Below are 23,295 nucleotides of genomic sequence, written 5' to 3'. Positions count from 1 at the left end.
TGACAAATTAACATACTTTATGCACGTGACCATGATTATATAATAAAATGCAATAAAAAGTGAAAAAAAAGTAAAAACAAAAAATAAACAAAACCTAATCAGAAGGAAAAAAAAATATTTTTTTTAGTCTGCGTAAAGCGGTCACAAACAGGCAAGTAGAGACATGAGAAAATGCAAGGAAACCTCACCTCTGGATCTGCAAGGCGCTGAGAGAGACCCACCACAAAAACAAGATTTTTCTGTACAACACGCACACTGGCCAGATGTTTACGATTTTCTGAGATCTTCTGTTTCCTTTCGTTTTGCTTCTGTTTCTTTTCATTCTTTATCCTTTGGAGTTCTTCCTGGGAAAGTGGCTTGTAAACTGCTGGGTCTTCTGGATATGGCTTTAAAAAATACAAAAAATGAAATGTCCACTTTCATAAAACAGCACCACTACATTATAGAAAGACAACTTTAAAAGTTTATAGAAAATAGTGGCTGATGTAAAAATGGCCACTCAGCATGACGATGTGTCTCATAACACAAGTACTACCTGGAGCATCTATTGAAAGGACCACATCAACATGTCCCACAAAAGTCAGCTCATTTGAAAAGCTCCCTGCAGGTGCACAGTGCACAAAAATATAATTTGTCACAGTGCTCTGTACCGAGGTACGGGGATACAGGTACAGATCTTCCATCTACTGGATACTGATAGGGCTGGGATCAATGAAGAGATGGTACATTCAGGCCTGGGGTGGGTAGTAAAAACGACTGTTGCAACTTTGGTAGCTCCTGCCAGTAAATAAGGATTCATAGAACCCACCCATGCATTCCTTCATGGAGGAGTAGGGAAGAATCAAAGATAGAGGGCAGATAGGAGAGAAAACCAAAAAAATTTTTAAAGTTAATAAAAATAGCAAGCTTGCTCACCACAAAGGTTATTCTCTGTAGACAAGAGATTGAAATAGCCATAAGATGTGAGTGATCTCATCAGAGGGCACCGAACAGACCGTTCTTGCCTAACTCATAAAGCTTTTGTCTGAGAAAACACGGGAGTTATCGCATGAGCACTGCCTCATAAGCCTCTCGGCTGATTGCAGAGCTTCATTTTATTCAGGTAGTCAACTCTCCAGGAAGATGGGCAAGTATAAGCATGGCTAATTCATTCAGCTCTCTAAAAAAAACTTGCTTTATCTTTCAACAAGCTGGACTAAATTAGCCATGACATGTGGAAAGTCCCAAGATGAGGGATGCAGCAGATCACTTACTGAAAAACAACCTAAAACCCCTTTGTGGAGAGCAGACTACTGGGTGAACATGCTGCACAAAACTGCTTTCCCAAAGTTCTGTCACTTCTTGACAGAACAGTAATGGAATCTAAAGGTATGAACTGATGACCAAGTTGCAGCTTTGCTGAAGTCTTCAATGGACATGCCTCTCAGGTAAGCCACTCAGGTAGCCATGGCACTTATTTGATGAGCCTTGATAGAGTCTGTGATCTGTAGGCCAGCCAGAATGTAGCAATGTGTAATATGCTCTGCTAGCCAATTTGGCAACTACTATTCCAAATCTGTTAAGACTGAAAGTGACGAAAGGTTGGGAAGCATGATGAAACGGTTGAGTTCTCTTCAGATAAGCCAAGGTCTTTTTACAGTACAATGAATGCAGAGCCTTCTCCCCTTCATGTGCATAAGGTCTTGAAAAAAAACCAATGGGCAATATGATGGCTTGATTCAGACGAAAAGCCAAAACTACTTTTCAGAGAACACTGGGGTGAATGCAGAGCACCACTATGTTGTGGCCGCCTGATTTCTTTGGAATGAGAAAAATAGCGAGAGTAGAACCCTCTGCCCTGCTGTGCTCGGGGGAACAGGTTCCACGGCCCTGGCGCCCAGAAGGATGGACAGTTCTGACTCTAAAAGACCTTTGTGATCTTCTTGCATCCACAGAGGATTTGGTAGTAAGTCTGGGGGTACCATGAGGAAGTTTAGATGGTATCCATGGGTTATGATGGATATAACCCATTGGTCTGTGGTTATGCTGAGCCAGTTGGTCATGAAGTGGCGAATTCGACCTCCTACTGGCAAACCTAGTTTTGGATTTATGGAGGGACTGCTGTTCTCTAGATATGCCTCAAAATCCAGAGGCCTGGCCTGTCTGTGGTGGTGGCTGAGGCCTGGATGTCTTGGGCTGTCGAGGATGTGTTTTCTGAGACGGTTTAGTTGGCCTTGCGCAAGACGCAGATGGATAGTATCTGTGTGGGCGATAAAATTGTTTACTAGCGTCCCTTCTAGTGGATCTTCGTGCAGAAGGGGCCTCGGTAATCACTGTGGATAACTGTCGCAGGGTCTCATTATGGTTTTTTAATTGAGCACTGCATCTTGTATCTTGTCGCCGAATAGGTTTTCACCGGTACATAGCAAATCGGCAAGTTTGCCTATGACTTCAGGTCTCAAGTCAGAGGCTTTTAGCCAAGCCCATCTCCTGGTGCTGATTCCTGACGCTGACATGCGAGAAGCTGTTTCAAAGGAGTCGTACGCAGCATGAACCTCGTTTGCCAGCCTCAAGGAATTTATGTAGTATGGCGTAGAGACTATCTTGTTGCTGTTGGGGAAGAGAGTCGGCTATTCCCTGAACCTGCTTCCAGAGATTTCTTTGATACTGTGTCATGTAAAGTTGGTATGCAGCTATGTGTGACACCAGCATAGAACCTTGAAACATCTTGTGACCTAAGATATCAAGGAATTTTTGGTCCTTGCCAGGAGGTGCTGAAGAGTGTGGTTGCAGTCTTCTGGCCTTCTTTTGTGCAGACTCAATTACCAATGACAGTTGTGGTTTTTGGAAACCAGGAATTCACACCAGATTCATCAACCTCCTGAGAAAGAACAAGAGTGAGCCACCAGGGAGCAACAAGAAGCTATCTGCAAATTCATTGCCATTGCAGGGGAGGCACAGGGGAGAGAGAAGTTATGAGAGAGAGATTAGGATGGAAAAGGGGCCATGGGATGTATATCAGCTATGGGGTGAGGAGGAAGAAGACAGAGAGGGGGCTGAGGGGAAAATGAGGGAGATGACTCAAATACAGACCTCCTCCCATGTTTCTTCCATGGTCTTTCCCTGCCTTCGGTTGACTGAGCTGAGTGTACTACTGCTCAGCATCACAGACAGTCACAGGCAATGTACTTACCTGGGAAGGGGATGCTTTGCATACAGGTCTCAGAGATTAGGAAGGAGGGGAAAAGTGGAGTCTTGAAGACAATGGGGGCATAAGAATTGAAGAAGTAAGGATTCCAGTATTGGGGGAGAGCTGGATCTTCAGGGGACAATGGGTACTCGGGTTTGGTGGGGGATGCCATAGGAGAATAGGAAATTGGGGGTTGGTAGAAGAGCTGAGATGTTGGGTGAGGTTTGAGGTGGGGGGAGAGAGTGTGGACTCAGAGAAGGTGAGGGAAATTGGGGAATCAAGAATTGGGATGAAATTGGGAGCGGAGAGAAGATTCAGTGGGAGGAGTAGGACACATTCTGGGACCAGCGTGATTATTAAAATAAAATACCCAGTCAAACAGAAAAAAGCATTTTATTTTTAATTTAGTGACTGAAATATGTCAGTTTTATGAACATGCATCTCTGGTAGCTTTATATTTTGCTCAGTACAGGAGGAAATGCATTTCTGTTTCTATATCTCCAGTCTAGCTATATATTTCTAGTTTGGGGTCCCTTATTTAGTATTTGGTAAGGGTCTTTCTCTGTTCTGCATGTGTGACTGAGATGATGGATTCTGATAGCGTGCAGGGTCTGTGTAGGGTTCTATAGCAGCCCGACTTGTTCTTTTTTCCCCAGCAGGAAGTATATTAATGTTCTAGACCCCATTACAATATTTACTGTGCTGCCTTTTCCTGGGTGGGGAGAAGGGGGTCCTTGAAGAGTCTGCACAACCCACTGTGCATATGCACAGGCTTGTGGCACAAAACTGAGACAGTCTCTAAAGTTTGAGTATCCTGGAGCCTGGCTGAACAATGTTAGCTGATCATTTTTAAATATTCTGGGACCCAGTTCAAAGTCTCTGATCTGAACATGGCTCCTATACAAAATTTATATTTTGAGAATTGGAGAAATTACTTACCTGATAATTTCGTTTTCCTTAGTGTAGACAGATGGACTCAGGACCAATGGGTATTGTGCTCTTCTGCTAGAAGATGGGAGACGGAGTCAGATTTCAAAGCTGACGTCACTCTAGATATAGCCCTGCAGTAACCTCAGCTCTTCAGTATTCTCTTCGAAAAGCCATTGTGAATATATCTTTGCTTAAATAACTTGATTAAACTTGAGTAAAATTTGAACTGGTTCAACTAATTTCCAAACTGGAGACCACCAGTACACGCAACCAATTATCGCCGACACCGGACAAACTGTGGGTGTCTTGAATTAGGAGTAGGCCACGGCTTACCCATATTGGCTTAGACTTGAAGTTTGTTATCCGAGGTTCTCCTTTTCCGGGACAGTCGTGGGCGGGATGCTGAGTCCATCTGGCTACACTAAGGAAAACGAAATTATCAGGTAAGTAATTTCTCCATTTCCTAGCGTGTAGCAGATGAACTCAGGACCAATGGGATGTACAAAAGCTACTCCTGGGCAGGGCGGGAGGCTGCCCGTGGCCCACTTAATACTACCCTTGCGAAGGCAGTGTCTTCCCGGGCCTGAACATCCAGGCGGTAGAACCTGGAGAATGTGTGTATGGAGGACCATGTCGATGCCCGACAGATCTCGGTGGGCGACAGCAGTTTGGTTACTGCCCAGGAGACTGCCTGGGCCCTCATAGAATGAGCCTTAACCTGTAGAGGTAAGGGCTTTCCTGTCTCTTTGTAGGCTGCCTTGATTACTTCTTTGATCCAGCAGGCTAAGGTCGCCCGCGAAGCCGCTTCTCCTTGTTTCTTCCAGCTGTGACGAATGAATAAGCAATCAGTTTTGCGCACCAGTTCCGATCTTTCCAGGAGTCTGCCGACATTCAGGTGGCGAAGAAGGCGTGAGTCTTCCGAGTCCTTATGTTCTTCCGGAGCTGGTAGCGAGATGGTTTGGTACAAGTGAAACTCAGAAACCACTTTTGGAAGGAAGGAGGGGACAGTGCGCAGTTGTATGGTTCCAGGTGTGAACCTGAGGAACAGTTCCCGACAGGATAGAACCTATAGTTCAGAGATGCAACGAGCTGAACATATTGCCACCAGGAATCCAGTCTTCAATGTTAAGAGGCGTAATGACAGACCGCATGTTGGTCTGAAGGAAGCCCCAGCTAGGAAATCTAATTCTAGATTAAGATTCCACTTTAGGGATGGTCGGAGTTGTTTAACCCCTTTCAGGAAGCGGGACAAGTCCAGATGGGTTGATAGCCGGATACCGTCCACTTCTGCTTTGAAGCAGGTCAGTGCGGCTACTTGGACCTTAAGGGAGTTGAGTGACAACCCTTCTTCATACCGTCCTGTAGGAACTTCAGAATCATGGGAATCTTGGCTGTCCGCGGGAGAATCCCGCGGTCCTCACACCAGGCTTCGAATACTCTCCAGATCTGTATGTATGACAGGGATGTGGAGAACTTGCGCGCTTGGAGCAGGGTGTCAATCATGGCCTTTGAGTAACCGTGCTTCTTCAGGCAAGTCCTCTCAGGGGCCAGACCGTAAGAGAGAATAGAGATGGATCTTCGTGGAGAATCGGGCCCTGCCGGAGAAGATCCCTGTGTGAAGGTAAGCACAGAGGGTTCCCCATGAGGAGTCTTTGATTGTCTGCGTACCATGGACGGCTTGACCAATCCAGGGCCACTAGTAGAACTAGTCCCCTGTGATGTTCTATCTTGTGGATGACCCTGCCCAGTAGTGGCCATGGGGGGAAGGCGTACAGTAAATCTTCCTCTGGCCAAGTCTGGACGAGAGTGTTGATTCCTTGGGATTGCGGCTCTCGTCTGCAGCTGAAGAACCTGGGGACTTGGAGGCCCCAGCGATTTACTATCATTTGGAAGGCTGTGGTCGACAGCGTCCATTCCCTCTGGTCCAGGCTCTCTCTGCTGAGAAAGTCTGCTGAGACATTGTCTTTTCCTGCGATGTGGGAGGCCAAGATCCCTTGCAGGTTTATCTCCGCCCATGCCATGAGAGGGTCTATCTCCAGAGACACCTGCTGGCTCTTGGTTCCTCCCTGGCGGTTGATGTAAGCAACCGTTGTCTGAAATTACTTGAATTGCTTTGCCTCGGAGTCTGTGGCTGAATTGCAGGCATGCTAGTCTGACTGCTCGAGCTTCCAGGCAGTTTATGTTCCATTCTGCCTCTTCCTTGTTCCATTGTCCCTGGGCCATCAGTTCCTGACAGTGGGCTCCCCACCCTCGCAGGCTCACATCCATGGTGAGCAAGATCCAGTTTGGTGGGGATAGGCTTACTCCTCTGCTTAGTTGGTCTTCCTGTAGCCACCACTGGAGCTGAGAACGTACTTCTGCTGGTAGTTGGAGGCGCATTGAGTAGTCCTGGGACATTGGGTTCCATCATGAAAGTAAGGAGCGCTGGAGCGGTCGCATATGGGCCCTTGCCAGAGGGATGACTTCCGGGGTTGATGCCATAAGGCCGAGGACTTGAAGATAGTCCCATATCTTGGGGCGTGCATTGGTCATCAATCGTCATAATTGTTCCATCAGTTTCCTTCTCCTCGGGGGAGGGAGGAAGACTTTGTTCTGTTTGGTGTCGAAACGGGCCCCCAGGTTCTCTAGCGATTGAGAGGGCTGCAGACTGCTCTTGCCCGTGTTCACAATCTAACCGAGTTCCTGCAGTAGGCTCTTGACTCTGCTTGTCACTTGCCGGCTTCTCTTCCAAAAACTTTGCCCTGATTAGCCAATTGTCCAGGTAAGGGTGTACCAAGATCCCTTTCCTTCCTCAGTGTTGCCACCAGGACCACCATGATTTTGGTGAAAGTTCTGGGGGCAGTTGCTAGGCCGAAGGGTAGTGCTCGGAACTGGTAATGGTGACCCAGTATCGCAAAGCGCAGGAAGCGCTGGTGATCCTGATGGACTGGGATGTGAAGGTAAGCTTTGGAAAGGGTCCAGGGAAGTTAGAAACTCTCCCGGTTGTACTGCCATTATTAAGGAGCGAAGAGTTTCCATGCGGAAGTTTAAAACCCGCAGATGATGGTTGACGTTCTTGAGGTCCAAGATGGGCCGGAAAGATCCTTCCTTCTTGGGAATGATAAAATAGATGGAATAGCGCCCCATATTTTGTTGGGGCGTGGGAACCGGAGTTATTGCCTTCAGACTGAGTAGTCTTGTTACAATGGTTTCTACTGCCAGTCTCTTGGAATGGGAGTGGCAGGGTGACATCATAAATCTGTCTTGAGGGATGCTGCGGAACTCTAGAGAGTAACCTTCTCAAATAATGTTAAGAACCCATTTGTCCAACATTATCTCTACCCATCTTTGGTAGAAGAGGGCAAGTCGACCCCCTATATCCTCTTCTTATGGATGGGTCAGCCCATTCTCATTGTGGAGCACGGCTGCAGCCTGCCCCCAGGCCTGCTCCCCTCTTGGTCTGTCTGTTCCAAAAGGACTGGGACCATCCGGAGGGACGAGATGTCTGGAACTGCGAGTTCCTGTAGGGTCTAAAGTGCTGAAAACCTCTGTCCTTGGTTCTTCTGGGGTAAGAACGCTGAGATCTTTTACTCCTATCTTCCAGTAGCCGAGGCACTGGGGATTCGCCCCATTTGCTGGCTAACTTCTCCAATTCGCTTCCGAACAAGAGAGATCCTTTAAAAGGCATTCTTGTGATATTCGCTTTAAACGTCGCGTCCTCAGACCAATTCCATAGCCATAGTTGTCTTCTGGCTGCCACTACCGAGGCCATGCCCCTGGCTGAGGTGCTTACCAGGTCTGAGCTTGCGTCCATCAGGAAGGCTGCTGTAGGTTCCACTCGTCTCCACCGGTATACGTTCCGGAGTTAGTTTCCTCTCTCGAGAGGAGCAAGCAGGAACGTACCACCAGTGCACAGCAGGAAGCAATCTGCAGTGTTACTGCTGTTGCGTCGAAGACCTGCTTAGGATGGATTCCAGTTGTCTGTCCTGAGTGTCCTTCAATGCAGCCCCCTACCTCAATGGGAATTGTTATTTGGCTTTCAGACTGCACAGCCCATAGCGTCCACTTTCGGGAAACACAGATATTCCTTGGTCGCTGGTTCTAGAGGGTATAGGGCTTCCAAGGCCCGACCCCCCCTTTGAAGCTGGCCTCCGGGGCATCCCATTCCAGGTCAATCAGTTCCTGGATGGCTTCCATCATTGGAAAGTAGCATAACCCCAAGATGGGGTTCTTCTTTGGTTCTGCCATAGGGTCCATGCCAGGAATACCCAGTGTCTTCAGAGTCTGGGAAACAAGGGCTCGTAATTCGTCCTTGTGGAAAAAGCGAAGCATGGTTCGGTATGGTTCCATTCCTGGAGGGATTTCTCCTTCTACCAGGGAGTCATTCATCATCTGAGGTGTCTGGGTCCCTGTTAGGGAAGTTCTTGGTTAGGCGAGGCATCTCTTAAGGCATCCGAGCAAGGCCAGGAGGATCTTGTGCTTCCGGCAGGGGTTGAGCTTGGGGCGCAGCTGGGGCTGATTGCGCCTGAATGAAGGCTTGCAACCCTTCAAAAAATTCCAACCAGGAGAAGGTCCCTGTGGGGGTCTGTGATGGACATAGTCCGGGTACAATCCGGACAACGACGGAACCCGTTGCCATGGCTGGAAGCCAAAATTTAGGCTGGGGATCGGTAAGTGCCCACAGGCCTCGAGGGCCAAAATCGACGGCAGTCGATGGAAGAAGGCAAAAAACTTACCGGGTTCCGTAAGATGACTAAAAAATTTGTCGAAGGGAGACCCCTGAGGGGCAAATTTTCTTAGGAAATTAATTTCCAAATTCCTGTCAGGAACGTGGTTAGAGAGCTCCTTTCACCGCGTGGCAACTGCTGAGCGGAAAAAAGAAGACTGAAGGGAGACCCCTGCTGGCTGCAGGGTCAGTGCCTTGCTGGGCATGCCCAGTAGGGGCCAGTCAAAGTTCTGTTTAAACTTTGACAGAAGTTTTCCGTGGTGGGCTCCATCCTCGATGTCACCCATTTGTGAGGACAACCATCCTGCTTGTCCTGTGAGAAAAAAGGATTCGCAATCACAAAGCGAGGAGTAGCTGGCTTGTTACGGCGGTTACTACCCCAAACCAAATGTGCCTGATACTTCACTTTCAATGCATATCCAGCATGGCTCTCTGCTTCAACGGCAGGGGAGAAAAAAAAACAAACAACCAAGAAGGGCTGTACAACATAGTCTAGGTAAAACAAATAAGCATGGGTGTAGCTTGCTTATTGCGGCGGTGTTACTACCCCTACTATCCCTAACTAATCAAGCTAGTATTTCACTTGGATGCAGCTCCATCACTGCTCTCTACATTAATGGTGGGGGTGGAAGGGGAAATAGAACAAAGAGCTAAGAGAAACAGATAAGTATGAGAGAAAAAATGTGTGAAGCTTGCTGGGCAGACTGGATGGGCCATTCGGTCTTCTTCTGCCGTCCTTTCTATGTTTCTATGTTTCTATACTGAGGACAGAGTGAGAGATGGGAGTCATTTCATTGCCATATCCTGTGTCAGGAGTCTCTCTTAAAGGGAGAGAGTGGGAACATTGCAGCAGACTGCTATGTTAGGAGAAGAGTTTATTGATAACAGTTTAATTAACATGCTTACAACCCTCTGCCTAATGTCCAACCAAGTTAACCTTGGCCCTACCAAAACAGCAGTTCTGGCTAAGCCACTGTTCCAGGCAGTACTAAGATTTACCTTTCTGCAAGCAGGACAGAGGCCGTTCTCATCTGTGCGAATACGATGCCAACAGAAGCGACAGATCTGGTAGCCACAGGTGCAGGGGAAAAAATTGATGTCATCGATCTCCAGTGGCTCCATGCAAAGTGGGCATTCTACGGGGTCTTCCTTCACTTCGGGGCTGCGAGACATCTTCACAGTATGACACAGCAGCAGGAAAAAACCAATGAAGGCTCACAGTAATTTAAAGAGCAGAAATTTTTTAAGAGCAGCAACACACTTCTGCAAGAAAAGAAAAATAAATAAGTAAGAGCAAGGGCATAATAAACTATATACAGTTTCCAAACATTCCACAATGACATATGACAAGTACTACTACTTACAGCAGCAGTACCAACAAAATTAATTTACATACTATAGCCAACAATTAAAGCAAACAAAATCAATATATTACACCCCCTTTCTATTTCCTTTCGGAAATGGAAATAGTGGGGTCCATTTTTAGGCACTGTTTGGCTCAGCTAGTTAGCAGGATAAACATATCCGGCTAGCTAGCAGGGTATACTCAGCGGTGCGGTCACGCTGCTAAATATACCAGGCTATCTTAAGGATAGCTGGTTATGTCTAACTGGCTAACTTAAGACAGCCCTATGGCCCAACCAGAATAAGCCGCAGATGTTAAGCAGCTAACTCCGAATATCAAAATCAACCGCATAATTTATACAGCTAACTCTGCTCCACCCAGAAATGCCTCCTGCCTACCCTCATAATTTTTCTGACTTATGCAGCTAGAATTTAGCTGCATGTGGTGATGAATATTGCTGCTTTGCCATTTAAACGGATAACTTTTCAGTTAACCATCTAAATGGCTTCTGAATATCGGCTTCAGTATTTTAAATTACAGAAATCTTTCTCTAGATTGCCAAAATTATTAATATATTTCTACGGGAAAGTGTTCTGCAAAAAAATTTGTACCATTGCATCCATGAAACATCTATAGCATGAATATGTACTGAAAGGTTCAAAAGAGTGAGCCCTATGGTTTGGGATTGTCTGAAGGTTTATGTGCACGGTCTCTTGATTTCAAGAGCCTTTCTTTTTAAAAAAAACAAAACAAAAAAACCTAGAAAAAGATTGTATGGCCTTATGGCATAAATTTCAACTTTTGGCACAAAAGCATCTTCCAGATAGCTCTAAGAAGACATTATCTTTACTTTCTTGTGCTCGTGAAGAGTTGAAGAGATTAGAATTATCCAATATTGCACACCTTTTGGAAAGTGCTAAACAGGAATATTTTGAAGAGGAGATAAAGCAGGAAAGTTGCTGGCTAACAAATTAAAGAAATTTACCTTCCAAAATCCCATCTTAAAAATTAAGGATGAAACCAGTGCTATTCTGACCAATAATTCTGATATCAGAAATAGGTTTCTTAAATTCCATGGCGATTGATACAGTGTGGGCACTTTCATTTCTCTTGCCTTGTTTGAGAATTACTTTCATGATTTCTCATTACCAGAACTGGCAGAGGATATGAGAGATGAATTGGATAAAGAAATTTCTAGTTCGGAGATTCTTTTCACCATTAAAAATCTTAAAGTGGGTAAAGCTCCTGGACCTGATGGATTGTCAGCTAAATTTTATAAACAATTTGCACCTCTCCTCGTAGCACACTTGCAAAAAGTATTTAATTTTTTGAGGAATGAGGGGTCCTTACTTTCAGACTCTAATGTGGCAGGCATTACCATTATAGATAAGCTTGACCATGACCCTATGGCTTGTGGGTGATACCGATTCATCTCTTTAATAAATCTTGATCTTAAAATACTGGCCAAACTACTAGCTGATCGTCTTAATAAATTTAACAGACAACTTAAAAACTGGACCAGTCAGGCTTTTTATCTGGGAGAATGGCCAGGGACAATATACTTAAATTAGTGGATATAATGTGATGGGCTCAAAGAGAAAATATACCCTCTATTTTCCTTATTATTGATGCTGAAAAAGCATTCAGTATGGTGCACTGGCCTTTTTTTTTTTTATTTTGTATACTAGAGAAAATGGGTTTTGGTGAGTCATTTCGATCCTAGATTCATAAACTCTATGATGGGCCAAGGGCTTGTATTAAATTACATGGAGGGTATTCGGGTTCTTTTTTGGTGGAAAGAGGTACACCCCAGGGCTATCCATTGTTCCCGCTACTGTTTAACATTTTCCTTGAACCCATGGCTATTAAAATTTAAAATAAGCTCATCTCTGGTTTCCAGTTGGGTAAACAGATGTTCAAGATTTCTCTTTTTGCTGACTATACTATGTTTACGATTACTGATCCTGAAAAGCTACATAGAATATATCCAAGCATCAGTGGCCTATGTTGGAGAGGTTGTGATATTATAGGATCTTTTTTCCATATTTGGTGGGACTGTAATACTATTTACTTGTTTTGGCGACGTATAATGACTCTTAGCTCTAAGATTGTTAATGACAACATTCAGTTACAGGCAGAAAAATGTTCTATTAAATTGCCCTGCCCGATGTCAGAATCCTGCGTCTCAAATTTTGATTCAACAGATATGCACCACAGCCTGAATTGAAATTGTGAGCTTTTGGAACAAAAGGATGCTCCACCTCTGAAGAGGGTGATATCCAGACTGGCTACAGTTTGTATAATGAGTAAAATAACTGCCACTAAATGTCATATACTTAGGAAATTCGATTTAATTTGGGGATCCTTCATAAATTGGAGAGAACTTGCTCAGTGTTAATTCTAACATTTATTTATTTATTTTTCTGTGCCAATATTCGATTCGAAATATCACACCGGTTTACATACAACAGGATGTCAAAGGGCGAGCCTTATGGTGACATGATACAGTATAACAAATTAACTGAGTAAATATAAGAAAAACTTGCTTTACATAATAACTTTACTAACAGTAAATAAGTTCTGAGTTTTTAAACTTGCTATGTACAGAGGCAGAGTGGGGGTGGGGGGGGGGAGTTGGCAGTGCCAGGGAAGGGGGACAGGGAGCCGGGAGTTAGTTTTCTGTAGGGAATGCTTTTCTAAAGAGCCAGGTTTTGAGACTCTTTCTTGAAGGAAGGTGTAGAGGGGTCAATTCTGAGAGGAGCCGGGAGATTTGTTCCAGATGTGGGGGCCCGCTATTGATGCAGGTGTGTTCTCTTGTGGAGACTCGATGAACTTCCTTAATGGAGGGAGTTGTAAGTAAACCTGTGTTGGATGAGCGGAGGTTCCTTGTCGGGATGCAGGGGTGCAGTGGTTCTTGGAGCCATCTGGTCTTGTCATTGTGGATTGCTTGTGGATGAGCATGAGGATCTTATATTGAGATCTGAATGGGGCAGGTAGCCAGTGGAGTGGTTTGAGTAGGGGTGTCACGCCTTGAGCGGCCCAATTGCACACGCACAGGGGGCCGCTTTCGCCCGTGCAGGCATCCATCTTCGCCGGCAGCTGGCGGCAGGGGAGCTGCGGTCCATCTCCGCCCGATGTCCGCCTCCGGAGGGGGGCTGCAAGAAGAGTAAGTCGCTTCATTGCTTTACACTGCCAGTTCCTCTCTCCCCTCCTCCCGAAGCAAGGGCTTCGGGAGGAGGGGAGAGAGGACTGGCAATCCCGAGCGTAGGAGAACCCGCCCACTTCGTTGCCTTTTTTTTTTCTTTTCGCTTTTTTAGATTTTTTTCCGCTTTCGTTGCTTCGGGAAGAAGGGAGAGGACTGGGGCTGCCCCGGAGACCAGCAACCCATGGACGCGTAGGGGTAAGGGTAGGCGGTAAGTTAGCAGGTTAAACGTGCGGCAAAACGGCAGGGTTAAAAAGCGATAGTCGGGGCGCACGTTATGTATGGGAGGGAATAGCTAATTCGATCGTTTACATCTAATATACATGCCGCGGGCGGAAGGGGTTACAAGGTGATTTAAAGAGGCGGTAAGAATGGGTTTAACAGGGGATAGTGTATCGCGGGTTGGGACTAACGCGGCCAAAAAGTGAGTAGAAAGCGGGTTAGGAGCAGGGGGTAACTCCGGCCGCACTTACTGTATTGACTGATAGTTAATACTGAAGAGACAACTTCTCCTATAGGACTAATACAAAGCGTCCAGACTTTCACATCATAAACTTCAATGTACAGAGAATTAAAACCTCACAAGGTCTTCCATGGAGGATCCCACAGTCACTTGGCCTCCAGCTTCTAGATGGAGGGAAGTGTCCCAGCAAACTTTTATGAACCCTCCAAGGACCAAAACCAGATCCTCAGGGGCAGAGTCATGCAACAGGGATAACAGATGTTTCTTGCCTCTGCCTAAGCCTCTCTGCAGCTCCACACACAAGGCACCCGCCTTACTGTCCTGACCCTAGTTCAAGGCCTGCCAGAGCAGTTATTGCCTTGACAACACTAACTGGCACATTTATGGGCAGTCTCAGCAAAGAGGACAAATTGAATGAGCATGAATACCGATTCATCCTCTCACCTAGTCGGAGGACCCCCTCCACTAAAATGTGGCGGCACAGTATGGGGAAGTTTACCCTCACTATTGCTGCTGAGGCTATGAAGTACAGGGAACCTAAAAAAATCTGCTACCTTTCACAAATACCAAAGTCATGGGAAATAAAGAAAATTCTTTAATTTAGGAACTATGTTACTCACACAGGTTCATACATAAAATACTAGGTTCCACCAATATACACAAGTAGAATCTATCCCAAATGCTCAATATTCCAAATATGTAACAAGTACGCTATTGCACAATGTCTATATGGCGAGTAGGAGGCATCTCATGAGTGAGCCCTTAGAAAAGTTTCTAAAAGCAAACTCGAGCCATCCTATATTTAAAAAAGAAAAAAGAAAGAAATACACACCCCATCTGAGTTTGTGTAATGGGAACATTTTTATTTAAAAAAAGAATTAAATACTGGCAAAGTGCTTGCAGAGAGGATGGGCATGGTGCTTCCCCAGCTCATTTCTTTACATCAAATGGGTTTTGTTAAAACAAATCGCACAGCCGACACTCAAATCCTTAAACTATTAATAGCAATGTCGATATGCCAACAAAATCATATTCCAGCGTTTAGCCATAGGCTTCGACTCAGAGAAAGGCATTTGTTAGAGTCGCATGGCCTTACCTTTTTCTCAGTGCTTAATAGATATGGATTTCAGGGCCCTGTGGTTTCATACAATTTGCTTTTGTATCATAATCCCTCCTCCATAATTATCGCAAAAATGGCATCAATCAGAAAAGTTCTCTGTTGGGAGAGGGGTTAGACAAGGCTGTCCTCTATCCCCTTTGCTATATATTTTGGCGATTGACCCACTTCTGCGGAAAATTGATCTGGAACACAGAATCAAGGGCTTCCACAAAGGCAACCATTCCTTCAAAGTTGCAGCCTTTGCGGACGACGTACTAATCTTCCTCACGGATCCAATTCGATCTATAACTCCTCTCTTACAACTTCAGCTTACATATGGAAGATTTGCAGGACTCAAAATAAATCATGATAAATCAGAGGCTCTTGATGTTACAGGAATGTTACAACAGATGTGGTCGGGCCGGTTTCCACTGAGGAGAGTCCAAGACGAAATGAAATACCTCGAGGTTAAAATTCCAAGTAACCTAGATTTAATATACCAAGCAAATATTACACCGCTATTCAATAAGTCAACCCCAAATCTGGCTAAATAGAAATCCCTTCCCTTGTCTTTAATGGGGAAAAAACTCAATCTTTTAAAATGATCCTTCCCGTGGGCTGTATATTCTCCAAATGCTTCCACTTTGGATTAAGAAAAAGGATCAAAAGAAAGTAGATAAAAGCCTCAGAATCTTTTTATGGGCGGGAAGAAAGCTCGCCTTTCACTTCACACATTGACTATCCCACTATCAAAAGGCAGATTTGGGTGCCCCAACCTAAAACTTTACAATATAGCTTGTTTACTGCGTATTATCAATGGTTGGATAACGGAAAAGGAACATTATTCCCCCAGATTACATCTCATGAGGTGGTATGAAACCCGATCCCTAAATTACATATTACAAATAGCCAGCGAGGGAATTGACCCTCACCTATCCTCCCACCTACTAGTTAAATCCTGTAGGAATGCGTGGGCAACCATTATTCAATACCCCAGCTTCCAGGGAGACTTACCCCCCTCTTATCAATATAGACAATCCTATATTCAGCCCAGGGCTCCAGAGGAGCACCTTTTATTTACGGAACGAACGGGGCCTATCCCATATCTTTCAGCTCTTTGATCAGATGGATGGGACATTTATGTCCTTTAAAGATCTGCAGGCTAGATTTGCTCTTCCTCAGACAGACTTTTAAGCTTATCTTCAAATCAGACATTTTGTTAAATCGCTGGAACCACTCTCTAGGATTTTCAGCTCTTAACCGATTGAAGCTGATTTTTTTCAACACCACCAACCAACGACCAATCAGGTTGATTACAGTACAGTGCGCTCTGGCGGAGCGATTGGACGCACGTTTTGGACGCGCTAGCTTTACCCCTTATTCAGTAAGGGGTAATTAGCGCGTCAAAACCGTGCGTCCAACCCCCCCCCCCCCCCCCCCCCCCCCCCCGAACCTAATAGTGCCCGCAACATGCAAATGCACGTTGATGGCCCTATTAGGTATTCCCACGCGATTCAGAAAGCAAAATGTGCAGCCAAGCCGCACATTTTACTTTCAGAAATTAGCGCCTACCCAAAGGTAGGCGCTAATTTCTGCCGGCACCGGGAAAGTGCACAAAAAAGCAGTAAAAACTGCTTTTCTGTGCACCCTCCGACTTAATATCATGGCGATATTAAGTCGGAGTCCCGAAAGTTAAAAAAAAGTTTAAAAAAAAAATTTGAAATCAGCCCGTGGCTCGAAAACCGGACGCTCAATTTTGCCAGCGTCCGGTTTCTGAACCCGTGGCTGTCAGCGGGCTCAAGAACAGACGCCGGCAAAATTGAGCGTTGGCTGTCAAACCCGCTGACAGCCGCCACTCCTGTCCAAAAAGAGGTGCTAGGGACGCGCTAGTGTCCCTAGCGCTTCTTTTTACCGCCGGCCCTAATTTAAATATTTTAGTTTACTGAATCGCGCGCACAGGTCACTGGCCTGTGCGCTCGCCCGCTCTCCCCGCGAACTTTGCTGTATCGGCCTGAATGTTAGCTGCTTATATACAAGTTCTCTACGGACTTTTATTACGAGGACTGTCTACCATTTCTTTATAGTAAATGGCGTACAAGAACGATCCCACCCCTTCGGTTTTCTACTTTTTTAAAGGGATTTTTGGTGATATTCCAAGGCTCACGACCAACAGCGAACTTGGGGAATCCCAGCTGAAATTTCTTTTGTTCTTTTATATGCCTCCAGATAAAAGCATATCTAGCTAAATTGTCTGACTATGTGCCCTAAATGTGGGACAAAGACTAGAGACTACATATATGTTTTCTGGGAATGCTATAAAATTCAAACTTTCTGGTCACAAGTAGCTGGGGACTGCAACAAGATGTTGAAGAAGCAACTCCCTAGAGATATGCAGCTTTGGTTGTTTACAATAACATCTCCAAATACCCCCCACATCTCTTTAGCTAAAGACTTCTTTGTGAAAAAGGCCAGTTTAATAGATAAAAAGGTAATATTAGCTAATTGGATAGGCCCTGAGCCCCCACAAGCCATACAGTGGTTTAAACACATGGTGAAGCTCTTTGTCCTTGAATATATGGCAGCTAAAAGAGGCACAAAAAAGACTTTCACTAAAACCCAGGCAATTTGGAGAAGTTTTATGGACTATATTTCACCTCATGTTCCACTATCGATTGCTTAACCTCCCATTGTTTAAGCTATTATTGCGTAACTTTCCACTGCCTAAACTCTTAATTTTGGGGAAAGACCGTCCAAATAAGATCTCGCATCCCCAAGGGCCTCTCATGAAGGGGTAGAGATATAAACTGTTTTCTGACAACTCCAGTCAGTTCTCCGTAAGTTTCTTGTCGGCAAAAGAGAATGAGGGGGGGAGATTGTGATTCAGTTAGAGATAATATCTAATATTTCTTGGTATCAGTTGACACTCTCTGGTTCTATATGTCATAATAAATGTAAATTTAAATGTAAATTTAATGTTAGCTAATATAATATGTGGTGAGCTAACATCTATGCTCATATGTTGTTCCAACGTTCTAGAAACTGGCATTGTTGAATGTTAAATTGTTCATTTGTAAGTCTACACTTGATAGAGGTTAAAATTTGGAAGGCCAGAAAGTGTATTCCAGTTGTTGTAATCCTGAAAACTTCAATAAAGATTATTATACAAAAAAAAAAAAAAAGAATTAACAGGGGATTTGCATGGAGGCGCACTAATTTGTATACACAGTTTTAGTATTCTAAACTCAATTCAGGATTAAAGTCATACACAGAAAAATGTGCACACAGCCAAGAGCACATTTGATGCTTTGTGTCCTTTTGTGTTATTATAGTCTTAACTGCTTCTCGGGGTGGATGGAACTTCATTCCTTCCCTAAAGATTTCTTGACTTTGTTCCATGAGATTTCGTGTGTGAATAATTCCTGTGTCCATATTCCTTGCTATGTGTTACCACTTCAATGTCTGGAGGCATCTTATTGTCGGGCTGGTGCCTTTTCCCGATCATTGGTAAACTGGGATTGACTCCCATTTGTTTGCAACAGCAGTGTGTTAGCAAAAATACAAAAACTGAAGTTGCAAGATTGGTGGATTCCTGCTGAGCGCTGCTAGCATTCCAAATTGTCTGCTATTGCAGCCTGGCATAATAGAGCTCAGATGCATTCAACATTTTAAGACCGGTAAAAAAATAAAAATAAAAAAAAATTTCCCAGGAGCTAACATTTCTTTGCATGCTTAAAATTATTTTAAGAAATAAAATTTAAGATAGTAAAATGAAGGCATTTGCTATTAAGTCCCAATGCAGAGATGTGTACACTTAACTCATGTTTTCCCAACACTGGAAATTTAGCTTATAGTCAGAGGTGGAGTAAAATGTTTGCAGCTAGTGTAACAAGTGTTCTCACAGATGGACAGCAGGATATCAGTCCTCAGAAATGGGTGATGTCATCCAACAGAACCCAGTATGGAACTCTGATTTCAAAGATTCTAGAGCTTTCAGCATGTTCTATTGAGCATATGCAGCTGTAGTCACCTCCATCTCTCCCACGCAGGACCCCTTCACAGTCCATGATAAGGCTAAGACATGAAGAAACTAACTCCAGGGGAGGCAGGAAGGAATCCAGAGGACTGACATCCAATTGGAGAAAACCTGTCACAGGTAAGTAACCTCATTTTCCCCGAGCACAAGCAGGATTATAGTCATCACACATAGAACATAAGAACATAAGATAATTAACAAAGCTACAGGCTGCCCAAAAACAAGAAAAAGGGGAAAAAAATCCCATAGTGCTAACGGCACCATTTGAGTAGTTGGCAGTATAAACCACTTTATCCCCCCTTTTCTTCTCTTAAAGCATGATATATTTTTTTCTTTTTTGAGGCAGCTGGACCCATATCAGGCTCTAAGAGGAAAGGAGTTGTATTCTATTCCTCAAAAGGACTTGTAGGACAGACTGAGGAAAAAAAAAACCAAAAAACAGTTGCAAGGCAATAGTCCCCGCCGAAGGCAGAGATCTGATGTGAACTTGTAGTGAGAACTCCACTGCATGGAAATAAATGAAATAAGAACTCCAGCACAGGAAGCTTTGACATACTTCACTAGGCCTATGTCCTCCTGAGCACAGGAAAGGATACAAATCACTAAGAGAAAAAGAGCTCTTGGACCAAGACTGCTCGCATTTCTACAATGTTGAAAAGACAGATGAATAGGCCATCTGGGCCTATGGAGCTCTCCAGAATGAAAATTGTGGATCATTAGCATCTGAAGAGCAAGAACAGATTGCTTACACATAGTTATACCCGAAGTTTAGCTGTTGCTCCTTATGACTTTGGGCAAGTTACTTTAACCTCTATTGCTTCAGGTACAAACTTACTGTACACCCTTTGGAGATAGGGAAATACTAATACCTGAATATAATCCACTTTGAAGGTTCTAAAAATTGGAATATAAATCAAATAAATAGACATGGGCATAGAACAAAATACTTGCTTAGAAGATGTGGAAAAAGGTATCAGGGTCTGTAGCAGATTTGACCTCCCAGGACAGATGATGTGGAAACAAAAGTGCCGAAAGAGCTACCAACCAGTGGAATCACCACACCAAGACCCTGAGCACAACAGTGAGCTTTGACTGAAGCCCACCCAATCTAAGTGCTCCTATGATGAGCATATACCCCTACCCAGCAGGATAAGCCCAAATGAAAACAAAGCATATTGGCCAACAAATCAACTTGCGAAAAAGCCAAAGGCAATTCAACCAGGATTCTGGACAAAAGCAGGGAAAAGGTTTATGTACCTTTCCTGGAAACCATACGTCAAGTCCATTCCCTTTCACACCATGGCTTCTCCCCTGACATTCTGTCTGGAGTCAAAAGGAGTAAAGAAATATAAGGAGGCAGACACTAGGACTGCAGGGACAGAGAAGCAGCCTCTAAGCTGTGTGCAGCAGCATTGGGGAACACCCCAACCATACCAGGCCAGACAGAGCCTGACTCAGCCTGTAGGGCCATCCTCCTTTCAGTAGACATGTGGCAATATAAACAGTCAAGTAAAACTCAATACTAATCATTGATTCCAGTCAAGGGTGAGAATATCATGAGGAAAAGTCCAGAAACCTCTCTGTTAAAAGATGGAAACAGGAATGCTATCAGAGTTAACACCTGTGAAGACCTGGACTTCTCTGACCAGGGATCCCTGAGGGTTCCAGCTCAGGTTCAGTTTTACCATCAGAACAGATTGCTCACCCATCCACTGTTAAAGCTAGCTCATTTTTCAACAGAATAACCCCTTGCTATATGAGGTAGAAAAAACAACTGTAAGGATAAGGACCATCTTATCAGGCAATGAATGCTCACCCTTTCAGGGGTTATATTATGTCTTGCCTTGAACTGAAAGAGAAGAAAACAGACCAGAAGCGTCTGCACCTTAAGTGGGAAGCTTCCTATGCAAGATTCCAAACTCCAGGATGCATGCAGCCATGGATAGGATAAGTTGTGCCAGATAACCTCAGCAGAACATCCAGACAGTGCGGCTCTCTTATCCAATCAAGCACTGCACTGCTTGCTGAAGCAGTCGAAGGTATGGGAAAATCACTCCCCACATGCAGGAGAAATTCTTACCTGCTAATGGGGGAGCAGATTGCTATACTCCTAGTAGCCATGACTCGTGACAGTTTTCTGCATGCCATGAAGTATCCCAGCTGTGCAGTAGCACAAGGAGACGGAGTGAGTGTTCTTCTCCATGTTTCCTGACCCCGCTGGCTATGGAGAACAGTTAAGGATGAAACCATCCACTCAGAAGCAAAACCAACCAGCAAAGGGAGAGTGAAAATATCCCTTTACCCGAGCAGAAAACAAGATTACCAAAAGAGAACCTACTAAGGCTGCCTTTCAGAATCCAATAGTCATAGCTCCACCTCCCCAGGAGAGAGGAGGGAGAGCTCAACTTTAACAGGTCAACATCATATTTATTTATTTATTTATTTATTTAAATATTTGTATACTGCAAATCAAAATTTCTAAGCGGGTTCCAAAAATGACATATATAAAATGGTAAAACAACATAACATAAAACATTCAAACAAAACAGAATCAACCAAAACACAGTAGAACTAAAACATGAATACATTAAGAAAATATAAACAAACTAAAATCAAAATGAGCTTTTCAATTTTCCTCCTTCATTGCATATTCCTGTGTTACAATTTCATCATATGCTACTGGTCATAATAAAAACAAAATAAAACCCAGTATCCATTAAAACTACCAGACACCAACCAGACAAATTATTCAAAAGCTTGCTGAAAAAAAGCCTTCACAAATTTTCTAAACTAAAAAAAGTGATCTCTTCATTTAGCAGATGAAGTAACAGATTTCATAACTCCAGGCCTTGCGTGTAAAACAGCCTCTCTCATGATACATCCAATCTTTCTACTTTAAATGACGGCGCATCAAGTAAATTCAAGGCAGCAGAACTCAGTGGTCTCGAAAGCCAATAAAACTTCAATAAAGCATTAAAACTAGCAGGCACCAAGTGATGACTAAGGCCCTTAAAAACTAGCATTACAATTTTTTTTTTTATAATTTATTTATGCAATTTCAGATATATTTACATCATATATCAAAGGAATAAGAGATCCATCCACATTGCACAAAAGAAAAATGATGAAACCAAATAGCAATAATTTTAAACATAGGTCTCATGACATACAGGAAATTTTGGGACCAAGATGTACATACAAGTAGACGGCTCACATGCTGTAGCCACCTCCGAGATAGGGCTTGTGTTTCAGAACTTTTATCGGCACCTGTATGCTTCAGAGACCCCGAACCTTGCAAATCAAAATTCTTTTTTCAACAACTTACAGTTGCATACCTTATCTAATCCACAGCGAGAATCCCTTAATAGACCTATAACGTCCTTGGAGGTCACGAAAGTAATTTCGGATCTCCGTTTACATAAGTCACTGGGGCCGGATGGCCTGACTTCTTTATTTTATAACTCTCTTAGTGATAATCTTGTTCCAACCTTAACAAAGCTCTTTAATCACATGATCTCTGCTGAGGTTTTACCAGACACTATGAAAGTGGCAGCCATTACGATATTGCCTAAACCTGGAAAAGATCCGGCAGAACCAGGGTCCTACCGCCCTATCTCATTGCTCAATCAGGATATCAAGGTGTATGCAAAAATTTTAGCAAACAGATTAAAATTTGTTCTGCCGGACCTTATATCCCAAGAACAAACTGGATTTGTGTATGGAAGACGCCCGGTATCTAATATCCGCCGACTGCTGGTTGCTTTGGAAAGCTGTCACCGTAAGGGTGTGGTTGACCCTTTGTTGGTGAGCTTTGACGCTGAAAAAGCGTTCGACCGGGTGGCTTGGCCCTATATCTTCGTTGCGCTGGAGCAATTTGGTTTCTCGGGAACCTCTCTCGCAGCCATTAAATTGCTGTATCGAGACCCCAGGGCTTTCATTTGTATCAATGGCTCCACGTCTCCCTTATTTACCTTAGAAAGGGGTACTAGACAGGGCTGCCCCCTATCCACCCTTCTTTATATATTATCTCCCAGAACCATTAACTCAAAAAATTTGTCAATCCTCTCTCATTACTGGTATCACTATGGGCCCCATTGAACAAAAAATGATGTTATTTGCTGATGACATGCTAATGATGATTTCTAATGCCAGGCAGACCCTACCTGTCCTTCTTGAGACAATACAGACCTTTGGTACTTTCTCGGGACTGAAACTCAACCTTACTAAATCTGAAGCCCTAGATATTACAGGGTCGCTTCAATCTAGCTGGCCAGGTTTCCCGTTACTTTGGGCTAAGGACACGATTAAATATCTGGGAATCAAAATACATAAAGACCCTAAACTCTGGT

At 44.0% G+C, this 23,295-nt stretch overlaps 1 protein-coding gene across 5 annotated transcripts in view; it reads right to left on the bottom strand.

Annotated features, from left to right (window-relative positions):
- CNOT4 (CCR4-NOT transcription complex subunit 4) overlaps positions 1 to 23,295 on the bottom strand; it is a 420,537-nt gene that overhangs the window by 329,690 nt on the left and 67,552 nt on the right. For all 5 annotated transcript variants that reach the window (XM_029615559.1, XM_029615557.1, XM_029615558.1 and 2 more), the window contains 2 exons: positions 9,804 to 10,067; positions 189 to 386 (listed from right to left, as the gene is read on the bottom strand). In XM_029615559.1, the coding sequence (XP_029471419.1) occupies positions 189 to 386; positions 9,804 to 9,977 (372 nt within the window). In that variant the 5' untranslated portion in view covers positions 9,978 to 10,067. The remainder of the gene's footprint in view (positions 1 to 188; positions 387 to 9,803; positions 10,068 to 23,295) is intronic.

The sequence above is a fragment of the Rhinatrema bivittatum genome, chromosome 9, assembly GCF_901001135.1.
Source record: "Rhinatrema bivittatum chromosome 9, aRhiBiv1.1, whole genome shotgun sequence".
Classification (NCBI taxonomy): Eukaryota; Metazoa; Chordata; class Amphibia; order Gymnophiona; family Rhinatrematidae; genus Rhinatrema; species Rhinatrema bivittatum.
The sequence above is the reverse complement of the archived record's forward strand: the minus strand, read 5'-3'. Positions and strand labels throughout refer to the sequence as shown.